Source organism: Manis pentadactyla, chromosome 3 (assembly GCF_030020395.1).
Source record: "Manis pentadactyla isolate mManPen7 chromosome 3, mManPen7.hap1, whole genome shotgun sequence".
Classification (NCBI taxonomy): domain Eukaryota; kingdom Metazoa; phylum Chordata; class Mammalia; order Pholidota; family Manidae; genus Manis; species Manis pentadactyla.
This window is the reverse complement of record NC_080021.1, coordinates 172429489-172449103: the sequence shown is the minus strand read 5'-3', so window position 1 is coordinate 172449103 and position 19615 is coordinate 172429489. Positions and strand designations below refer to the sequence as shown.

Genomic DNA, 19615 nt, shown 5'->3' with positions numbered 1-19615 from the left:
TATATCCATATGATATAACTTAATAAAAATAAACTGCTTCTAGGTACTTCATACTTGAAATATTTAGGTTGTTCACAGCTGAGAAAAAAACAATCATGCAAATTTTAAGCATGTTTAATAGCAAGATACCTAAAATTCATTAACAAATCAGGGAAATGTGCTTTGCTGTACAATCCATTAAATGCATTTTCCACTAATATTTCAGAAATCACTTTGGCAATAAACACAAACATATAAATACTCATTCACAGAAAATGCTACAATGACTTTAATATCAAACATAGCTGTCATGGTTTATAAAAAGAGCATAAAGTGCAAAAGCTCCATTTCAAAAGGTCTTAAATCACTCCCAAGGTAATGGAGATTAAATTCTACTACAGCCGGTGAGCAGACCACCCTATATGGCACACCTTATATAAAGTATAAGACAAGGTATATGTCTGAAAATACTATACCTGCTCTGATCACATATTGTGCTTATAAAATAGTCTTAAATCTGGTTTAACATATAGGAAAAGATGCAATTCAAAAATTAGTTCCTTAAGAGTAGGGACCACTTTTTTTTTTAAGTCAGTAGAATGTCTATCGAATCCTTTGAGAATCCCAGCCTTGCCTGAGACTTCACTTCGGCCAACTGGAATAGCAGCACCAAGCATAGAGCTGGCTGTGGAAGGTCCACGTTCATTTGGGGAAAAAGAGCTGTGAGGGGGAACTTCAGCTGGGCATCTTAGCCCCCACCTGTCCCCCAGAGCTGGTTCCACATCAGCCCCCAGGGATAAAGACCCAGAGAAGGCTCCAGTCCCAGTCCTGTAGCCTCCAATACAGCACTGGCCCGTGCAAGCATGATGAACTGAAAAATTTTAACACACCTTAAACAGAATAATCCAGATTAACAGAGTAATCCAATAAACAATAGGTTATGGTATCTTTATAAAGTATGCACTTGATAACTATCAAGCTTAGTCCCCCAACAGAACATCTTTGATCCATAATTAATATTTAGGCACTTGTCAGGACAGGCAAAGAGTTCCCCCAAAATGTAGCCTGTTACCAGATTTAGATATCTCCTCTCCATACATCTTACATGTGTTCACTGAATTGCTTATTATATAATCATAAAGAGGAAGATTTTTTTCTAAAAATCAACAAATACTATAAAACAAGAATAATTGACTTAAATGGCCACTTAGTAAGTAAGATATTGTCTTTTAATATCCTAAATCCAGTTCCTGCTGGTTATTGATCATGGGCAGATTCTAGAACAAAACCAGAACAAAAATCTGATAGGTCCTCGCAGTTACTCAGCATGGCTAACTCCTAAATATCAAATCTCTACTTGCCTGCATTATCAGGAGGGGAGAAAGAATTCTTGATTGCACATCAATTAATAAGCTATTTACTTTTGAAAAATCTGAAAACATCAAAACCAGTAAAGTCATGTATTTCACAGCAATTTTCTATGACTCATCACTCCAAGTGCAGAAGCATATCAAACAGCAGAATTTAGTTCAGTATTTCTTGGGACACATTCATGTCAGGTTCAGTTACAAATGAAGACTCATCAGCGAGTTTCAGAATCCAGTGATGAGCACTCTAAGTATATCTCTAACTCCACACTATTCAGAAAGCCGCTCCTCATGAAAAATACACAACTGGCATTTATATTCCATTCAAGATACAGGATAAACCAGTGATTCTAAAAATCATCTATTTACAACTCTATTCAGGGGGAAAAAATAAAGAAGAGAAGAAAATATACCAAAATATTAACAATGGTTGTCTTTGAGCAACAGAAATACAGATCACTTTTTTCCATCTTCCTCAACTTTTCTGTTGTTTCCCAATGTTCTTTGAAAGAGTATGAAGTGCTGTAAAAACACTGCAAATGTAAATATAAATGTAAATATGAATGATGCCATAAAGCTAACTTAAAATAAGTTTAACTCCTGGGATAGTTACTTCCCTGATTTACCATCCCGTGCGGGAAAGCTACAGTGACTCCTGTTCAAAGGGAGAGGTATGTTTTGTGCTCCTCAAACATATTCCATTCCACACTTCTTTCTGAGCCCTCATCTTATTACCAATCTCTAGAATGGTATTTTCTTTTTTCATATCAAAAACATTCCTTCTGACATTTTAACTTAGTCATTTGTAGAAGAGGGATGAAAACAGCCACATGAGTCAGGGCACTTACTTCCTACTATCGGCAGGGTTGCATTCAATCCCTATTTCCAAAGGATATCAGAAACTTCCAGCAAGGCAGGGTCCAAGCCTGGGGGCGGGGGCTATAGATGGTGGTCTCCAGGGAGCCACCCCTTTACCTGACGGGAAGAAATGGTTCCTCCTTCACTGTTGAACAATGCTGCCATCACTGAGGAACCCTCAGAACAGCAGTTAAACCTCCAAAAACCACACACAAAACATTTCTCACACTCTCCGCTTCTCCTTATCTATGCTTCCACACAAAGATAGCTGGGCTTAGAATACATCAAAGAATACATCAAATACTTTGAAGCATTTTTATACTGCAGAATAGATGAGACCAGATTCCATGCCTGGTAAGTCAAATGAAGCGAGGATAGTCTGATTTTCCCTTTAGAAGATTCCAGACCTGAAACCCAAAAGACATAATGGCAGTTTTCAAATTCTTCCGTGAACCACCTAGGTCTCACTGAGGTGCACTTCAAATATCGTCTTTTAAATGTATTTTTTAATTGTAATAAAGCAACAGGTACGCTCATTCAATACCAAAAGTTTTACCTTAAAAACTGCCAATTTGTTCATTTGCATTTTCACAGCCTGATACATTAAGGAAATGCTTTAAGATTAACCTTAAAATAAATTTAAGCGAATAAAATACATGTTTCACACACTGGGGTTCCATAACTATTTCTTACTGCAAGCAAGGTTCTGCTGCTAAAATTATTTGAAAACCACATTAGTAGAATAAAGTCATTCATTTTTAAACTCCAAATTTAGTTCTTTATTGAACTTCGCACCTTAGATCCTTTTAAAATTCTAACTAGAGAAAGAGTTCCTGGACTTGCCAAAAACCGCTAATGCCCAACTGTTAGCTGCTTAGTGACAGCATTCCTGTCCACACGGGACATACCTGTCCTGCCCCCTTCCACAGTGGAATGTTGCAAAGTAGGAAATGCCTGAGTTAAAACGAGGGTCCCTGATGTCACCCACTCTGCCTCATGCCTTGAACACAGTTGTGGAGTCTTCCACTCAGCCCAGTGAAGAGATTACTTGTAGCCAGCATCATTTCAGGTGAGAGAAACTCAGAAGGCAATAGCTTTGCCTGATGGCACCAGTGACCCCAAGAGCCAGTGTGTAGTTGTTACAGCACTCGAGAAGAGTGAGTTGTTAAATGCTTGGAAAACCACAGGAAGCCCCTCGTACTACAAGAGTATGGAGTGCAATTCCCACAGTAAATATTAGAGAAAGAAGAGGTGAGATTCTTGAGGATAATTTCCAGAATGGGAGAGCATACAGGAGGCTCCCAATAAGAACACATTTCCAAAACTTCACATTTGCTCCAAATTTTGAACCAGGACCCCCACCACGATTGTCACAAGAGCTCTGGCAATGTCACAGACATCCAGCAGTAAGGGTTACGTAGGTCTGTGTATGGAATACTCACACCATAGCTATTCTTCCCTGTGTTTGAGGTTATCTGGCTGGGCAGGGGCTAAACATTTTTAAAATCATGCTCATCTGTAAGACTGGTTTGAAGTAGGGTGTAGTTTTTGGCAACAGTTTTTGTTATTAGTTTCATCCACATCTGAAGTCTAGTCTTCAACTCCCAGCAGAGGTAGTAATAAAAGAATTCACAAATGCATGTAAAACCTGGGTTACTGAGAATTGCAAGTGGAAAATTAGCCTCCTTAGCCACAAGCCCTGTACATGTTCCACTGGTGTGGTTTGGTTTCGGTTTCCCCCATTGGAAAAATCTCTGGCACCTTCCATGAGTCAGAAGGGCTTGTCTGTCACAGGGTCTGACTGTCACCAGGAGAGTCTTCTCCGAGAGCGTGTGGGAATGGTGGGGTCTGACACAGGCAAACGTTCTTCAGGAAGCGAGGCATCGCAGCAATGGGTCCTCAGGGCACGGCTCTGTCAGGACCACACCAGCCTGAGCCACCTCATCTGGAAGTGGCTCTGAGAAGACAACTCCGCTCCCCTCAGCCCCCCAACTTTCCATCTTTGGGAAAGGAGAAGGCACTTCTCCCCACACAGAGTCCTGGCAGTCCGCAGACACACTAGTTAGAGCTCAAGGGAACAGAATTCTTGAAAGACAAACCCTTCCCCGCCTCAGCAAACCGGCCTGGCTGTCTTTGCTAGCCCATGAAGCCCGGCAAGTGAGGGTTAACAAGCAGAGAAGTCAGCCACCGCCTTGCCATCACGTGATCTTGATCGCTGATTTCTTGCTGGCACACAGGAGGGACACGTAGGGGACACCAATGAAGGCCCATTTCTCGTTGGGCCAGAATTTGATGACGGGACCCTGCTCTGGGATCTCGGAGGCAGCATCAAAGTATGCAAAGCACACGCAGCCCAGGTAGGCAGCAAGGCAGATGAGGATGTGCCTGTGAAGGGGACAAGAGGCAACAGCCTGAGACAGGCAGGCCTGCGGGGTGCCTGCCCTCCCTCTGTGCCAACCCGGCTCTCCCGCTGTAAGGATAGTCTAACTCTTCCAGTTAGTTAGGGCTGAAGGGGGCCTGACAACCCCTGGGATGCAAGAGAACTATAAATCAGGAGCAAACACGGCCTATTTTAGGAAACTATGAACTATTACAGTTTGATAATAGGAACAAGCACGCAAACGCCTTTGGGACTCAACCAAGAGACTGAGGTCCAAGGACTTAAAACCGAGGCACCACCTTGACACTACAGCACACCTGATCAGAGCCTTCCTTCTCGCTTTAACAAGTGGTTGTAGGAAGTTTATGCCCTTCCTTGGGAATACTTTCATGCTAATTAAACTGCTTTTGCAGTTCCGTAGGGGAAGTTTTTTTTATTTTAATTTCTTCACTAGGCCTGTAAAGGCATCAAGTAAGGGACCATTTAAAGGCATGTAATCCTTCTTTATACCCTATACTGAAACCTGACTCCTGATGAACTAAAGAGTGAAAAAATATTTTAAAAATACATTCAAAAAAATATTCTTATAAACTTGGTGGGGGAGAATTTTCTCAGAATGAGACAAAGCTGAGAAACCCAAAAGGAAAAGCCTGCAGATGTGAGGACATGAAAGTGTAAAACCAGTGTGACAAAAAAATATCATTACAAAGTGAAAGACACATGGGAGACTGGGGGAACTACTGGCACCTTATAACAACGTCAAAATCCCTGTATTACAAAGAACCCTAAGAAATTTCATAGGATCCCTGGGATTTGCTTTAAAATGATCAGGGTGGGGATGGGCAGCAGGCTAGGGTGGCCTGAACAAGACTGCCCCCCTGTGGATAAGTACTGAAGCCAGCTGTTGCCTCCAGGAGGTGTCAGTGTGCTAGTCTCTGTACTTAGGAAGATGTTGCAAATCTGCCTAATAAAGACATAGTTATTTAACAGTAATGATGGTCTGACCGTGTGCCAGGCACTAGGTGCTGGGTATAAATTTTTCAAAGTAGAAACACTGCACAGGGAAGACAAAAAATTAAAAGGCATATTCCAAAAGAGGAAAATACATATTGTAAATTTATATTTGAAAAGATGCCCAACAACAATACTACCTTTTTTTAAAAGACAGGGAAATAAAAATAAAACATAATTTCTTGTCAGTCACGTTCACAAGGATCTAAAAGAGTTCATAATATCCAGCAAATGTGACAGTGTAGGTAAAAGATGCCGTCTTACAGACTTCAGTAAGAAGTGATCATTAATACAATCTCCCTGGATTTGGAAAAATGTATTACAATTTAACCTAAGGAAATATTCTGGCATGTAAAAAACAAATATTATAGATGCTCATAAAAGATTTTTTACAAAAGTGAAAAATTAGAAACAACCTAACTATGCATTAACAGAGAGGTTGGATAAAAGAATTATGAAGGATCCATATGGTGAAGTAATTCTTGGACACAAAAAATAAAGATAATATACATGTATTGGTAAGGAAAGTTGTCCACAATCTAGTATTTTGTTTAAAAAAAGGACTAATTTGTATCATGTATAGAATGATGCTATTTTTGTTTTTTAAAAGTAGAATTAGAGAAATATACACAATAAATCTGGAAGGATAAACCTTAGGTAGTTAGTAATTGTTCTCTCTCTTTGGTGCACAAAATTATGAGAGCCTCTTTCTAAACTTCCCTGTTGTTTAAATTTGTTCTAAAAAGAATATGACATTTTATAGCTGGGAAAGAAAGATGGTTCAACTCTGAAAAAGAAAACAGAAAGTACATTAAATTTAGAAACAAAGTTGGGCCAAAGTTGTTACTTTGATCTTTAAATTTTACTTAAATCCCTAATGTTGAGCAGGGAAGTTGAAAAACTAAAAATGTACTACACCCTGAATGAGGTCATATCTACACCAGTGTATAGTTATCAACCTCATCAAAGTATACACTTTAAATGTGTTTTTTTAAATCTATAAATTATAACTCAACAAATTTATAAAGGGTGTATAAGTTCACTGGTGAGTCAAGGGTGAACCTAAGAAATATCAGCCGATGGATCCTAAGACTGGAATGCCCCATTTGTGTTTTATTTTTGTTTTGCCTTTTGCAAACAGCTCTGGAAGTACCCAAGCCTTAAACTGAGAGCAGGATGAGTCTCATGAGAGAAATATATAAGTTCATATGTTTCAGGTTATTCAAGAAACTTCTTTCAAACCATATAGTGTTAGGCATCTGATAGAAGTCAAGCTTCTTCTGAATCTTGGATCTAATAAAGTTTTCCCAATTCCTTACCACTAGAATTCCTCCCTGGATGCTCTCAGTTTACAAGGGACAATGTAAAGCAGAGTTTTCTTGTCCTTGTTGTCTTTGGCAATCAGAAGTCCTGGAGGACAGAGAGGGAAGGTGACCCTGGGTTTGGAGGTGAAGCAGTGCCTAGGAAGGAACCACTCGATTTCCGCCTAGGCCTTCTGAGTATAGGAATCTCCATGCTGTGTGGTAACCTACTTGCTTTCTTTTTTTAACTTAATAGTATCCTGAGCATTCCAAAGTATGTTCCAAAGCCCTCTGATTGGACTCCTAGGTGAGTGATTCTGAACAATTCACTGCACTTCTTGGGGCCTCTGTCTCCACTTGTAAAATGAATGGCTGAGACTGTCCCTGGATGACCTGTGGTGCCCTCATTTGGCCACTTGGGCCCTGTTTGGCCCCGTATCACATCTGTCCCAAGCCTTCTAGAAATGTGGCTAGAGCTCAGGTTACAGATTCAGTTTTCAAGCTCCTTTACGCTTTAATAATGGAGCTGGAGGTAAGAAACCACAGAACTGAAGCATAAACCATCAGGTGTTTTTGTTCTGGCTAAGCCTGCTCCCTGGAGCCCATTCTGCTTTTCACAATACTTTCTGTTGCTGCTGTGTCTGATTGCCTCTGTGAGGAGAGAGGGGCACTCAGGCCTGTGCACACCTGTGCACCCTGCAGGACACTAGAGCCTGATGTCAGGTGCAGGCCCCTGTCCCGCAGCCAACTCCGCTTAGCCAGGCCTTACCACACGCAGTGCAGGTAGGGGAAGTGGAAGGATGACAGCAGCTCACAGAAGGCACGGTCACTGATCCAGCAGAAGAGGGCGAGCGTCCACCACAGGCCGGAGAAGAGGCCCAGCTTAAAGACACGCACGTTGTCACACCTGCACAGGGATCCAGAGAGCACCTCGCCGTCAGTCCTAGTTTCTGCCCACCCCACTGGCCACTTCTTCTCCGGTTCCTCACATCTCCCCAGCCACTTGGCATTAGTTCTAACCTGACACGCCATCTCTCCACATGCTGGTGGATGGAAATGCCATATGTACAGATGGCTCACAAAGCAATACTCCTCACCCAGGTGTCTCTCTGACTCCAGACTCACATTATACATGTCCACTTGGAGTCTGATAGAGACCTAAATTTAGCATGTCCATAGCGAACTCCTAACCTCTCCCCCTGCCCAAAAGCTGTTCTTCTCCCTGCCCTCTCATGGGTCATCCCATGCTTTCAGAAGCTCAGGCCAAGACTCTTGGGGTCATTATTCTCTCCCTCACACACCCCACAGCCAATCCATTAGTTCTACTTTAAAAATATATTCAAAATCTGACCTCTTCTCACTACCTCCACCTGAGTCCAAGCCACCGTCACCTCTTGCCTAGTCATGGTAACCTCCTCCCTCCACCCCTGCTCCTGCAGTCACCTCTCAGCACTGCTCAAAAGCCTCCCACATCTTCCCCTGTAACCAGAGGGAACATTATAGTCCCAGGGGCTGCAAGGCCCCACTTGTGCTGGCTTCTTTTCCCTTGCCCACCACCTTCTCTCCTCCATACTCTGCCCCACTCTGCCTCTACTCATCAAAGCCCCAAGGGACCCTTGCTTTTCCTCAATACCCCAGGGATGTTCCCCCAGGCATTAGCATATGTTGTTCCCACTGCCTGGAATGCTCTTCCTCAGACATCCACAACACTTACCAGCTCTAAGTCTTTGCTTAAATGTCACTGAGGCCCTTTCCCGACCACTGTTTTTAACCATCGCACCTAAGCTATTCATCGCGGTGTCCCCAGCCCCCGGAACAACACTGGGATCAAGAAGCCTCCCAATATTTGCTGAATGAAAGATTGAGCTCTTACATACATTGGGACATATTTTCTAAAACAAATCCTAACAGCCCAAAGAAATCTCAATTGCCATTTCCTTTCCTTGTTACCAAATTGTCATAAAGTGGGTGGCTTCCATTCCTGGGGAAGGATGCCCAGAGGCAGGTGGTGGCTAAAGGTCCTTCTAAACCCTCAGGGCCTTTTCCCTCAGGGGACTGCTCCTTGGTTGGTTAGGCTCCCTCCCGGGACCCAAAGTCCAATGTAACATCTGCACCTGAGAAGGGGTCATATTTCTATGTACCTATTTGTGCACAAATAAATGGTGTCAAAAGCCTGACTCACTAGTACCTCTCTCAGCAGCCCGACAGAAACATCAGCAAAAGTGTCAGTGAAAACTGGACGGGCAGCAGGTTTAGAAAGGCCCACTTGAAAAACAAACCCAAATCCCCTTTTGTAAGAGGGCAACATGCATCCCTTGACATATTCTTCAAAGGAACAGAGGCCCACGACCAGAGAGACTAAATCCCTATTTAACAGGGCGCACCCTCAGAGCTGCTGTTCCCCCTCTCAAAGGCTCATTCTCACGCCATCTCTTCCCTTCTCTCTCTCTCTCCCCCTCTTTCTCTCTCTTTCTCTCCATCTCTCTCTCTCTCTCTCTCTCCTCGCCCTACCAGTCTCAGCTTCTGGGGCACCTTCTCAGACTTTCACTGACAGCCCCCACCACTATCTAATGTAGGTCTCCCCCATCACAGTCTCCTATGCACCTGCCATTTTCCTTCATAACACTGTTTGTTCACAAGCTAATTTATGTTTTTATTTGTGTAATTATTTTTTAATGTCTAACATCCAACTAGACTGTAAGACCAGTGAGAGAATGAAGTATATCTCTTCTTTTTCACCAATATATATCTACTGCCCAGCTACAGTGCTGGGCCCAGAACAGGTATTAAATAAATGCTTGCTGAATGAATAGATAAAATAAGGATGTAGAGGACAATTTTAACTGGATTCTAGTGATCTGAACAGTACTTTTTTTTTTTAAAGATAAAAAGAAAAACATATTGATTGGGTAACAAATGGTCAGAATCTATGCTAGGCACTGTTATAGGCCAACAGGCATCTTGCCTTGCCATTTTAAAAACAAAGGTTAACAAAAATATATATCACCAAACAGAGACAATTTGGTACAAGAGGACCCATGTATAGTCAATTCAATTAAACCTAAAAACTTTGGCTTAAGGAGCATACCAGAACAGACAGCAATATGCTAGGGGCCAAAGAGGTGGCATGTGTGGTGATCAGTCACCTAGGAGACAGGGCTGGGCTGGGCTGACACCTACATAGCAGGGAGGGAAGGCACAGCAGAGCCAGGGCCTCAGGGCAACCTGGTCCTGTCCCTTCCTGTGTTTCTAAAGGGTAAGTCTTACTATATGCTGCTGAGCAGGCTTATTTATACTTGGGGCTTGTTCAAACCTGGGTTCCTTTAGGTTTTATTCCCACTTTTCAGGGTTTTATCAAAATGTCAACATGAGACTAAGTGAAAAAAAAAAAAAACAGGACCGAGTCAAATACATAGCAGACCTTATTTAGGGTAGGAAACTCTAAGGGAATATTTACCATCCCTTCTCTTCTTGACCTTTGTATCTGCAAAGTTCTTCTTAATAAACTCACTGCTATAATCAGAAAAAGCCTATTTTAAAATATTTTGAATTCAGCTGAGTCATTTGATAATATGACACCACCACAAATTCCAGTAAATGTCAGGTCATGACCCCAAATCATCATAAAACTTTGTTTCCTCACAGTCTGAGGGAAGTTTCAGAAAGGACAATGAAACTACAAAAAGACTAGAAACCAGCTCAAAAGTTAGGCTAAAGAGAAACAGAAAACTAAAAGCAATTCCACCCCCATTTCTTAGCGGAGGGAAGTGCAATAACAAACATTAGCTACGATGTTACATGTTACAGATGACGGCTGATGGCAGCAGGGAAGGTCCCGCAAGGAAATGCAAAGAGCAAAAGGGCTTCTTCTGTCTGGGAATTCTATAAAGCAGGCCACCAACCATCTCCTCTTTCCTTGCTGGGACTCGAGTGGGAGCTGGGAAAGAGCAGTGAACACAGACCCCTCCTCCCTGTCTGTGGGGGCTACGTCAAGCAGAGGGGACAGATACTGAAAACAACAGCACAAATGCTTTTTAAAATTACAATTGGGGTAGGTGCCATAAGGGGTAAGTTTGAGGAGAGCATATAGACACACTTGAGCCAAAATCTGAAGAGAAACAGAAGTGAGTCAAGCAGGAGGGTCAGGAGAAAGGAGAGCATAAGCAAGAACCTGGGGTCATACAGAGTCAGGCCCCCTTGGGGACATGGAAGATCAAAATGGCTGGGGGGCAGGACTTAAGGGAAGCTTCTTGAGGGAGAGGTCAGCAGGCAGGGGCCATGTTCAGGATTTTCAACTTCATCTTAGTTGCAGGGTTAACTAACAGAGAAATGCCTGTGATCAGATGGGATGGTCTGGGAGGAAGCCAGTCTTTGGGCTTAAGCAAATGAGTAAAGGGTGCTCCCACTTACAGCGCTGGACATACTAAAAGAACCAGAACCAGAAAAGGCAGATCAGGAATCTCGTGTTGGGCAAGTTGAATTCAAGATGCCTGTGACAGGTGGAGTTGGAGAGGTCAGGCAGGCAGCCGGACATAATGATGGAAGGGGAAGGAAGGACTGGGCTGGGGACAGGAATCTGGGAGCCCTCACACAGGTACAGTATTTAAAGCCATGAGAGTAGATAAGAGGAGACACAGAGGGAGAAAAGCAGAGAGGTCAGAATGCACCTTAAGGGATCCCTCCCTGCAAAGGTGCACAGGAAAGAGGGGTGGAGAAGAAGTGCCTCTGAGTTAGAAGAAACCCAGGCGGGTGAGGTGTCATAGGAGCCACGAGAAAGAATGTTTCAGGGGTGAGGGGGACAAATTCTCCAAACAGCTGAGAGAACAACACATAAGCCACAGGAGGGCAGAAAATGATCACTGGATAAACAACCAAGAGGGGTTTGCGATCGAAGTCAGGGCAGAAGCCTGCCTGGAGGGGGCTGAAGAGTAAATGAGAGGTGAGGGGTGGAGACAACTTTTAACGAAGCTTGGCTGTGACATACAAGAGAGAAAGGGGGCTGGCTGGAGACAGGTGAGGATTGCATCCAGGTTGAGTGTCAGAGAAGATGGAAGAGACTCAAATATTTTTACAGGCTCATGGGAAGGACCTCTTGGGAAGGAATGATGCAGCCGGCAATCTGCATCTGGAGTGGAGTCGGCACAGGAGGATGGAGGGGATGACGGAGAGGCAGGAAGACTGGCCCAGGATGGCAGGGGGGGTGCCTCCTGTGAAGTGGCAATTTGTCAATGTAACAAGGAAGGCCTGTCAGCTGTCATGACGGCCAGCTTTTCAGGGCAAAGATGTGAAGTATAGAACAGAAATTATTCCTTTAAAATTACTTACAAAGATTCAAGTATTAAAAGAAAATGTTTCGACAAAGCAAAACTGAAGGAACAAAACAGCAGCAGACCCACAGATTCTAAGAAGGGACTAATGTTTACCAAAGGGGAGGGGTGGGGATGGAGAGGGAGGGAGAAGGGGATTGAGGGGTATTATGGTTAGTACACATGGTGTGGGGGGACCACAGGGAAGATAGTGTAGCACAGAGAAGGCAAGAAGTGACTCTGTGACATCCTACTATGCTGATGGACAGTGATTGCAATGGGGTGTCGGGGGGACTTGATAATATGGGTGAATGTAGTAACTACAATGTTTTTCATGTGAAACCTTCATAAGAGTGTATATCAGTGATACCTTAATAAATCTAAAAAAAAAAAGAAAATGTTTTCCTGCAGAAAGCCCACAATTGTGAAGGAGAATTTATTTAACCTATAATCTGCCCTAACCACTTGTTTTCCCCATTTGCTCTTGCTTAGGTATTATAAATTTAACAATATTTTTCTGTAAGCTGTTTTTTAAACAAAATTATAGGTTAAAACATATTATTAGACTTGAGAGTTAAAATGAAACAAGACTGCAGTGAATTCTCCACAATATTCTATTCATCTCAGACTTAATATAAGCCAGCATCGCTATTCTGACTTACAAATCCCCCTCAGATATCTGTATTGGCAACTTGACTGTGTATTTCCCAAAGAGCTTCAAGCTGTTAGTGTTCTGAAACAGGTTTCTGACTTCCTCACTCCCTGAACGGTCCTCAAAGACGCCAACAGATAAGACCTGACAGCGTCCTACTGCTGCCAGCCAGCAAGCCCAAATACCTCTTCAGTCACTTTGACCCTGTCTGGTATTGCTGGCAACCAAAGCAACCCTCAGAGGCGAAGCAAAGGGAAGAAACAGACATCTCCTCCCAAAACAAAGACAAAGGTAAAGAAAGCTAACTTCACACACTACACAGAGCAGCTCTCACACAAAGGGAGAGAGAGAAAAGACTTTAATTCAGAAGCTCCATGTCCCTTAACAGAGAAAGTCGTGAATTAAAATGCATTCCTAAAAGTGGGTACAAAGAAAAAAGGGTTTTCAAAGAGTATGAAAATAAGGGCCCTAGTTATATGTGTTTTAGTTGAGGCAAAAAGAGTCATAAACACACAAGTGCTAAACCAAAATGTTTCTGGATATCAAGCTGAACTCTGAGTATACAACTTCCCAAAGGAAAATCCTTACGCAAATAGCAGAGGCTTTACCTGATAGATTGGAAATGAGAAACTAAGCCTCAGACAAGATAGCACAGTCAATAGTGTTATACCTGAAGTCGATGTTGCCTTGTATACAGAAATTAATTTCTTTACCTCGTGTGTGTGAATGCATTCGCTTCTCTGGGACTTGTCTTTGCTCTTTATTCTTGTCATGTGAACTGATCTATTCTCCCAGCCACAGAGTAAAGTCTAGGCCCTCCCCAGGGACTTGAGACATTCTTGCTAAGCTGGCTTTGGTTCATCGGGATGCACAGCACCCACTAAATGGCTGCGCCCTCTTTCTGAAAACAAGATCGTTAACATTTTGAACCAAACCATCAAACCTGCTTCCAATCCAACAACCAAGGACTAACTCTTTGCAAAGCACCAAACTCCTCTCCCACTCTCAAGGACAAGAAAAGCACCAGGAGCCGATGTGTTCCCATCACAGGAACAGCCTACGGGCAGGCAGGAAGAATGGCCCTCACCTCTTCAGCTCTGCGATGAGCAGCGCAGTACAAGGAACCCCCAGGGTCATCAGAGAGATGTTGTTGATGGCGGGCTTGACAAACGCCAGGCCTGTTGTGACTGCAGACAAGACGCAGACCACCACCTTGAACCTGCCCCTAAGTTGGTGGAAGCAAACCAGACACGTTAGCAAAGGACTCTAGTGTGTTTGTTGACTGTTGGCAAAGCACAGGTATCACTGGTGGAGTGCAGGCATAAAAGGAATTGTGCACCAAGTACCAAGAGTCTAAAGGCCATTCACACTCAGGGCCCTCAGCAAGTTCACTTCAAGGATTCATCCTTAGGAAATCATCAAAAACTTTCAAATTATTTAGCCTTAAGAACAGTAAATTAGAATCAAAGTCCTTGAGGGTGGGATATGGATAATTGTTTTCTCAGTGTCACTTTTCTGTATTTTTTCAGATGTTCTACAGCATGGCTCAGCAAACTTTTTCTATGCAAAGGGTGAGAAGTAAATATTTTAGGTTGTGGGGGTCACAGGACCTCTGCCACAATTACCCAAGTCTGCCTTTGTAGACAATAAGCAAGTGAGTGGGTAGGGCTGTGCACCAGTAGAACTTGGTTTGCAAAAACAGACAGTGGACCCACTGGCTCGCAGCATGTAGGACGCCAACCCGTTTTACAAGGTGACATGCATGACTTTTGTAAGAAAAAAGCCAATTTAAAAACCATAAAACTTCCTAGTTTAAAAGAAAAAATGTCTTCTGTGTCTAGCACATATAACTGAAAGTCTTAAGAAAAAATTCCAAGAGTGTTCATATTTACTGACAGTCCACAATTTATCTGCACCAGAATTTTGTGTTGACAAGTTTCTGACATGACAATCTTAGAAAAATAATTGATGCCATCCTCACCCGCTTCAGGGAGGTGCTTCCAGAGCAAAGAGCCAGAAGCGGCGACGTGATTCAGGACATCCTTCTTCTCTCTCTAGGACTCTGTTTCCTTACCCATAAAATGGAAAGACTGGACTAGGATCTCTAAGGCCTCATCCATGACTGAAATGTAGGAGCACATGATTTTCCTGAAGTTTCTGTTATTCATTATTAGCACAATTTACTTTGGCTGAAAGCCCTGGAACAGGTCACAGTTAGGAAACTAATTTGAATGCAATTCCATTATAAAGAAATCAAAGTGCATTGAAACCTTCAAAATACAAATGTATCTCTTAAAGGGGAAAACCATTTATCATCAAGGCACAGGAAGTCACTGATCAAGCTGCCAACGTTCTGACTAGAATGAGCAGAACTGTAGCCCCAGCCTTCAACCAGAGAAAAAATATATTATCTCTGGAAGAGGATCCAGCCAACAAATGCTCAGGAGAATCACGTTTTTCACCTAGCCTTGCCTGGCATCCTTTGCCACTGGGTGAAAGGCTGCCTGCTCCAGCCTGATGATGACAGCCCACAGCAGCCCTACCCCGCCACGCACCCGGCCCTTGGGGACCCACAATAGTTCTCTCACTGGTTGGAGGTTCTGTGACACACACCAGGGCTTTTTGGCCTTTTTAGATTGCATACACACATCATCAGAGACTTCTAGTCTTGTAACCAAAGGCTTAGGACTTGGGTATAGGTTGCAGAAGGTAACAAAGGGATTACAGGTTTTCCAGTGAGACAGATGTGTGTTTGCTTTCTGTTTCTACCGCTTAGTAACTGTGGGGTCTGGGGCAAGTCACTGAACCCTCCAAGGCTCACGTTTCCCATATGAAAATTAAGAGACCCTGCCTCGTGGTGTCCTCACAAGCATTAAAGCACTTAGCTCAGTGCCCGGTACATAGTATGTGCTAACAAAACGCACTATTACTGTTCTCATTACCATCATTTGAGAATAAATGCAACTTTAAATAATATATTATTGTTAATAAATCATCTCTCAGGGAAGATCTGGCTGAATGGTGTTGCAGTCACTGATGCCTCTGACTCTGTATAGTTCTGCCAAGGACTTCAAAGGCAGCAAGCTTGACGAAACTTGCTTTCTCTAAGGAGAACATGGGCAGATACCTCCCCAGTCCAGAGGGTGTGGAGAAATGCACTTCAAGAAGGTGAGTTAGACACCGGGATGACTTGTGAACACACCACTCTGCAGCCTGAAGTCAACAGTGGTCACCTGGCCAGCCCAGCTGTCCCCAATATCACCAGAAGCCATGGGTACAAGCTGGAAATATTCAGGAGTGAGGGATCTTGATGGGCTGTTTTACAACCAGTGTGACAGGCAACTCCTACTGTAGTCTTTGGGCCTGTCTGTAACTTCCCAACCCATTATGGACTCAAACTGGAACACATGGTCTGGGACCCTTAGCATCTTTTCTTAAGTCCCCAAAACAGAATCCAGCAACCCAATGCCATCCTCACAATTTTATAATAAAGCTGCTACTATTATTATCATTAGCCATCCTTTATAGCAGTGGTTTTCAACCTATCAAACCCTTTTTATAGCAAATATTTGTTACGCCCTTTTTAATTACTCTTCTGAAATGAAGTGGATTTTATGGATGATAAAATCTCCATCGAGACCACAAAAATATGTCCATAAACTCCCCAGATGTCTCTTAAGCGATGGCAACATTCCTGGTTAAGATCCACTGCTTTAACTACCCTTTAGGAATAGCCTATTCAAAACAACCAGCCCAGATATTCACAGGACTACAGCATTTGGTCATGCAGGGTTCACGTCTGTCATTTATAAGTAAGGAACTGCTAAGGCCCAGAGAGCCTAAGATGCTGGCCTGAAGTCATCTAGCCAGTGTGGTGGCAGGATGGACAGACCCCAGCTATGCAGGATTCAAAACATGAACTGGATTATAAAGTGAGAGATGTCCCCAGATATCATGGAGGCAAAAATCATACAAATCAGAGGAGGATAAATACTTTAAGAAATGGATACAATTAGCCTATAATAGTTCTGTGTCCTTGATTTTTTTCTTCCTCAAAATAAAAATGTCTAGAAAGTATTAACAACCACCAATAGCTGAGTGTATGTCATGACTATTCTTAGGACATTCTAGGCAAGATTAAAAAAACCCTTTTTTTATCCCACCATTTATTCCTATTTACATAATCAACTTTAAAATTTTCCCTGCTGTTCTAAACACCTTATCTTCAAAACACTTATCCATATTAGCCATTCATAATAACTGCTAGCACTTATTGAGTCCTTACTGTTCAAGACACTGTACTATATATTACATATGATTTTCTCATATATTTCCAACTCTAAGAGGTAGCTACTCTTGTAGTTCCACTTTACACAAGAGCAAAATGAGGTACCAGAGCTGTAAAAAAAAAAAACAGACTATATTCAAGGCCATGTCTACCTGATGCATAGTCACTTAGCCACCATACTATTCTGTCTCTTCTCCAGAAATCTCATACCAGAATTGATTTTAGTATGTTTTTAGAAATATTCCAGTAAAGTCTAGATCACATACAAAAAAGGAAATTAAAAACTATCAGATAAATTCAGGCAGCTAAATCACACAATCCCTGACCTCCAGAAATGCTAGTTCTGATCTGAAATCTGGTCTGGCCTGTCACTTCCACAGCAGAGCTGTCACCTGGCCCCACGTATTGGGCAGCAAAGCCCACACAAACGGGCAGGGGTGGGGGCTTGTTACTCTCCCCATCACTTGAAAGTTGCAGATGGAAAACAGAGCTGAAATCCTTGTGTACAGTGAGCTACTTTTCCTATAACATGCACCCTTTCTTTCTTTGCTCATTAAAATCTTCAATGCCCAGTCTCTGCTTCAATTTATATGCATAACTCAGAAATGCTAGACAGAATTCTCTTCTACATGCCCTTAGTAGTCATGAAAGCTCCCTGTGAGCACTCACCATCCTCTTAGTACCATTCTAAGTACTCTGCAGGACCATCTCACAAGAACCCGGAGGCGGACACTATCACTTACCAAGTTTTACAGATGAGGAAACAGAAAATTTAAGAGTTAAGACAAATTACACACTTTGCAAGCAGGAAAGCCAGAATTCGAATGCAGGTTGTCTCCAAAGCCAGGGATAAATACACATACGATGCTCAGCGCCTCCAAAAGACTCTCTCCAAACTAAAGACAGGGGTCACATCTTCCCCAGAGTAATGCTGCTGGCTGCTAAGTCCCAGGGGGTCACAGACCTCTCTGCCTCACAGTATGTTTTCATATTTGAAGTTGGTAAAGCCTTTAATTCCTACAACCCCTGCCCCATTTTTTTCTCTCCTTCCCACAACAACATTCCCTCACTCCCACCTTAAAGAAACGAGAAAAGAAAAAGGTTCTCTATTATGAATATTGTCACTTGAAATTTCAACCCTCCAGGCCTCCAGAGTGCCACAAACAAGCAGGCCCTTTATTCCCATACCTTCAACTTCTCACTCAGATCCCAGGACATGAAAGATAAGATCTAACAGCAAAGTGATTTCTCGGCTCAAAACCCAACACACACTCAGGTTCAGGGAAAGGATGGAGATGACAGGTGGGCACCTTCCGTCTGAGACGACAGGAAAACCAAAAGGTAAATGGTGTGTTTCTCAGGCAGAGTCAAAAAGCCCCTATCCTCAAAGCCATCTCATGACCCCATCACCCACCTCCACCTCTACCTTCAGCTCCTCCCCACGTTAGGAGGCTTTCTAACCACCCCCCCTCACTCTCCTGAAGCTAAGCAAGGAAACACAGGGCGAGGAGCGGGAGACTGCCCAAACCAACCCTCTGTGTTTTACAGCATACTTCCTCCACTGTGGAGAGGCCCTCAGCAAGGTGGAGGCTGTGTTTCTTCGAAGAGCAGGACCGCACTCCTGTCACCTGCAAACAGCTGGCTCTCTCATTCTTTTATAAGAAATCCTCTTAAGGATACTTCTGTCTGCCTGATGTGATACTCAGAGAAAGTACAGCTTGGTTCAAATCCTGCTGCCCAGGATGAAGTTTGTACAGCTAATCCATTTAAAATGCTTTCCCCCTACCTCATTTAAAAATGATTTTTGTATTAAAAATTAACATGTGCGCTTTGAGAAAAAAAAAAACAACTTGTGAAACAGTACACATCACAAGTAAAGGTGAAAGTTCTCTCTCCATCCCAATCCCAAGGAATAGTCAATGGCCGTCACAGCTGTCCCCCTACCTCCAAGCATTTCTGTGCACATACATAGACATATACTCAAAAAGAAGTTAGTTCATTCATTCTAATATAAGGAAATTACACACAGTCCTATGATGTGCTTTTTATAGCTGGCATGTTTCCTCCACCTCAGTCCAGAGAACAGCCTTCATCTTTAAGAGCTGCATACCTCCTACTCTATTCAGAGTACCAGGAAAACTAATGCATTCTTTCATTTTCCTGGTATTGTTCTTCCCGGGTTGCTTAATTGAATCCATATTTCTAGGCTATTCGTATGTGTGTGTGTGTGTGTGTGTGTGTGTGTGTGTGTGTGTGTGTGTGTGTGTATCTTAACAAAATACAGTGACCTACAGAGAAATATGTGTGTAATATGTTCTGGGAACATTTTTCATCTTTGAGGCTGACTCTCTTCTGTTCCTTCAGATATTAACAAACTTCATACAGTTCTTCAGACAGGCTTTCCCTGACCAAACCCTAAATCAGCACCCAGGTCACCACTATCCCCCTTATCACATCCTATCATTATATTGTT

At 42.8% G+C, this 19615-nt stretch overlaps 1 protein-coding gene across 4 annotated transcripts in view; it reads right to left on the bottom strand.

Annotated features, from left to right (window-relative positions):
• ACER2 (alkaline ceramidase 2) overlaps window positions 1–19615 on the bottom strand; it is a 30432-nt gene that overhangs the window by 787 nt on the left and 10030 nt on the right. For 2 of the 4 annotated variants that reach the window (XM_036887965.2, XM_036887976.2), the window contains 3 exons: window positions 13942–14079; window positions 7666–7803; window positions 99–4589 (listed from right to left, as the gene is read on the bottom strand). In XM_036887965.2, coding sequence (XP_036743860.1) covers window positions 4403–4589; window positions 7666–7803; window positions 13942–14079 — 463 coding nt within the window. In that variant the 3' untranslated portion in view covers window positions 99–4402. Of the gene's footprint in view, window positions 1–98; window positions 4590–7665; window positions 7804–13941; window positions 14080–19615 lie in introns of those variants that run through there. The other 2 variants (XM_057498731.1, XM_036887986.2) reach the window with 2 other exon arrangements.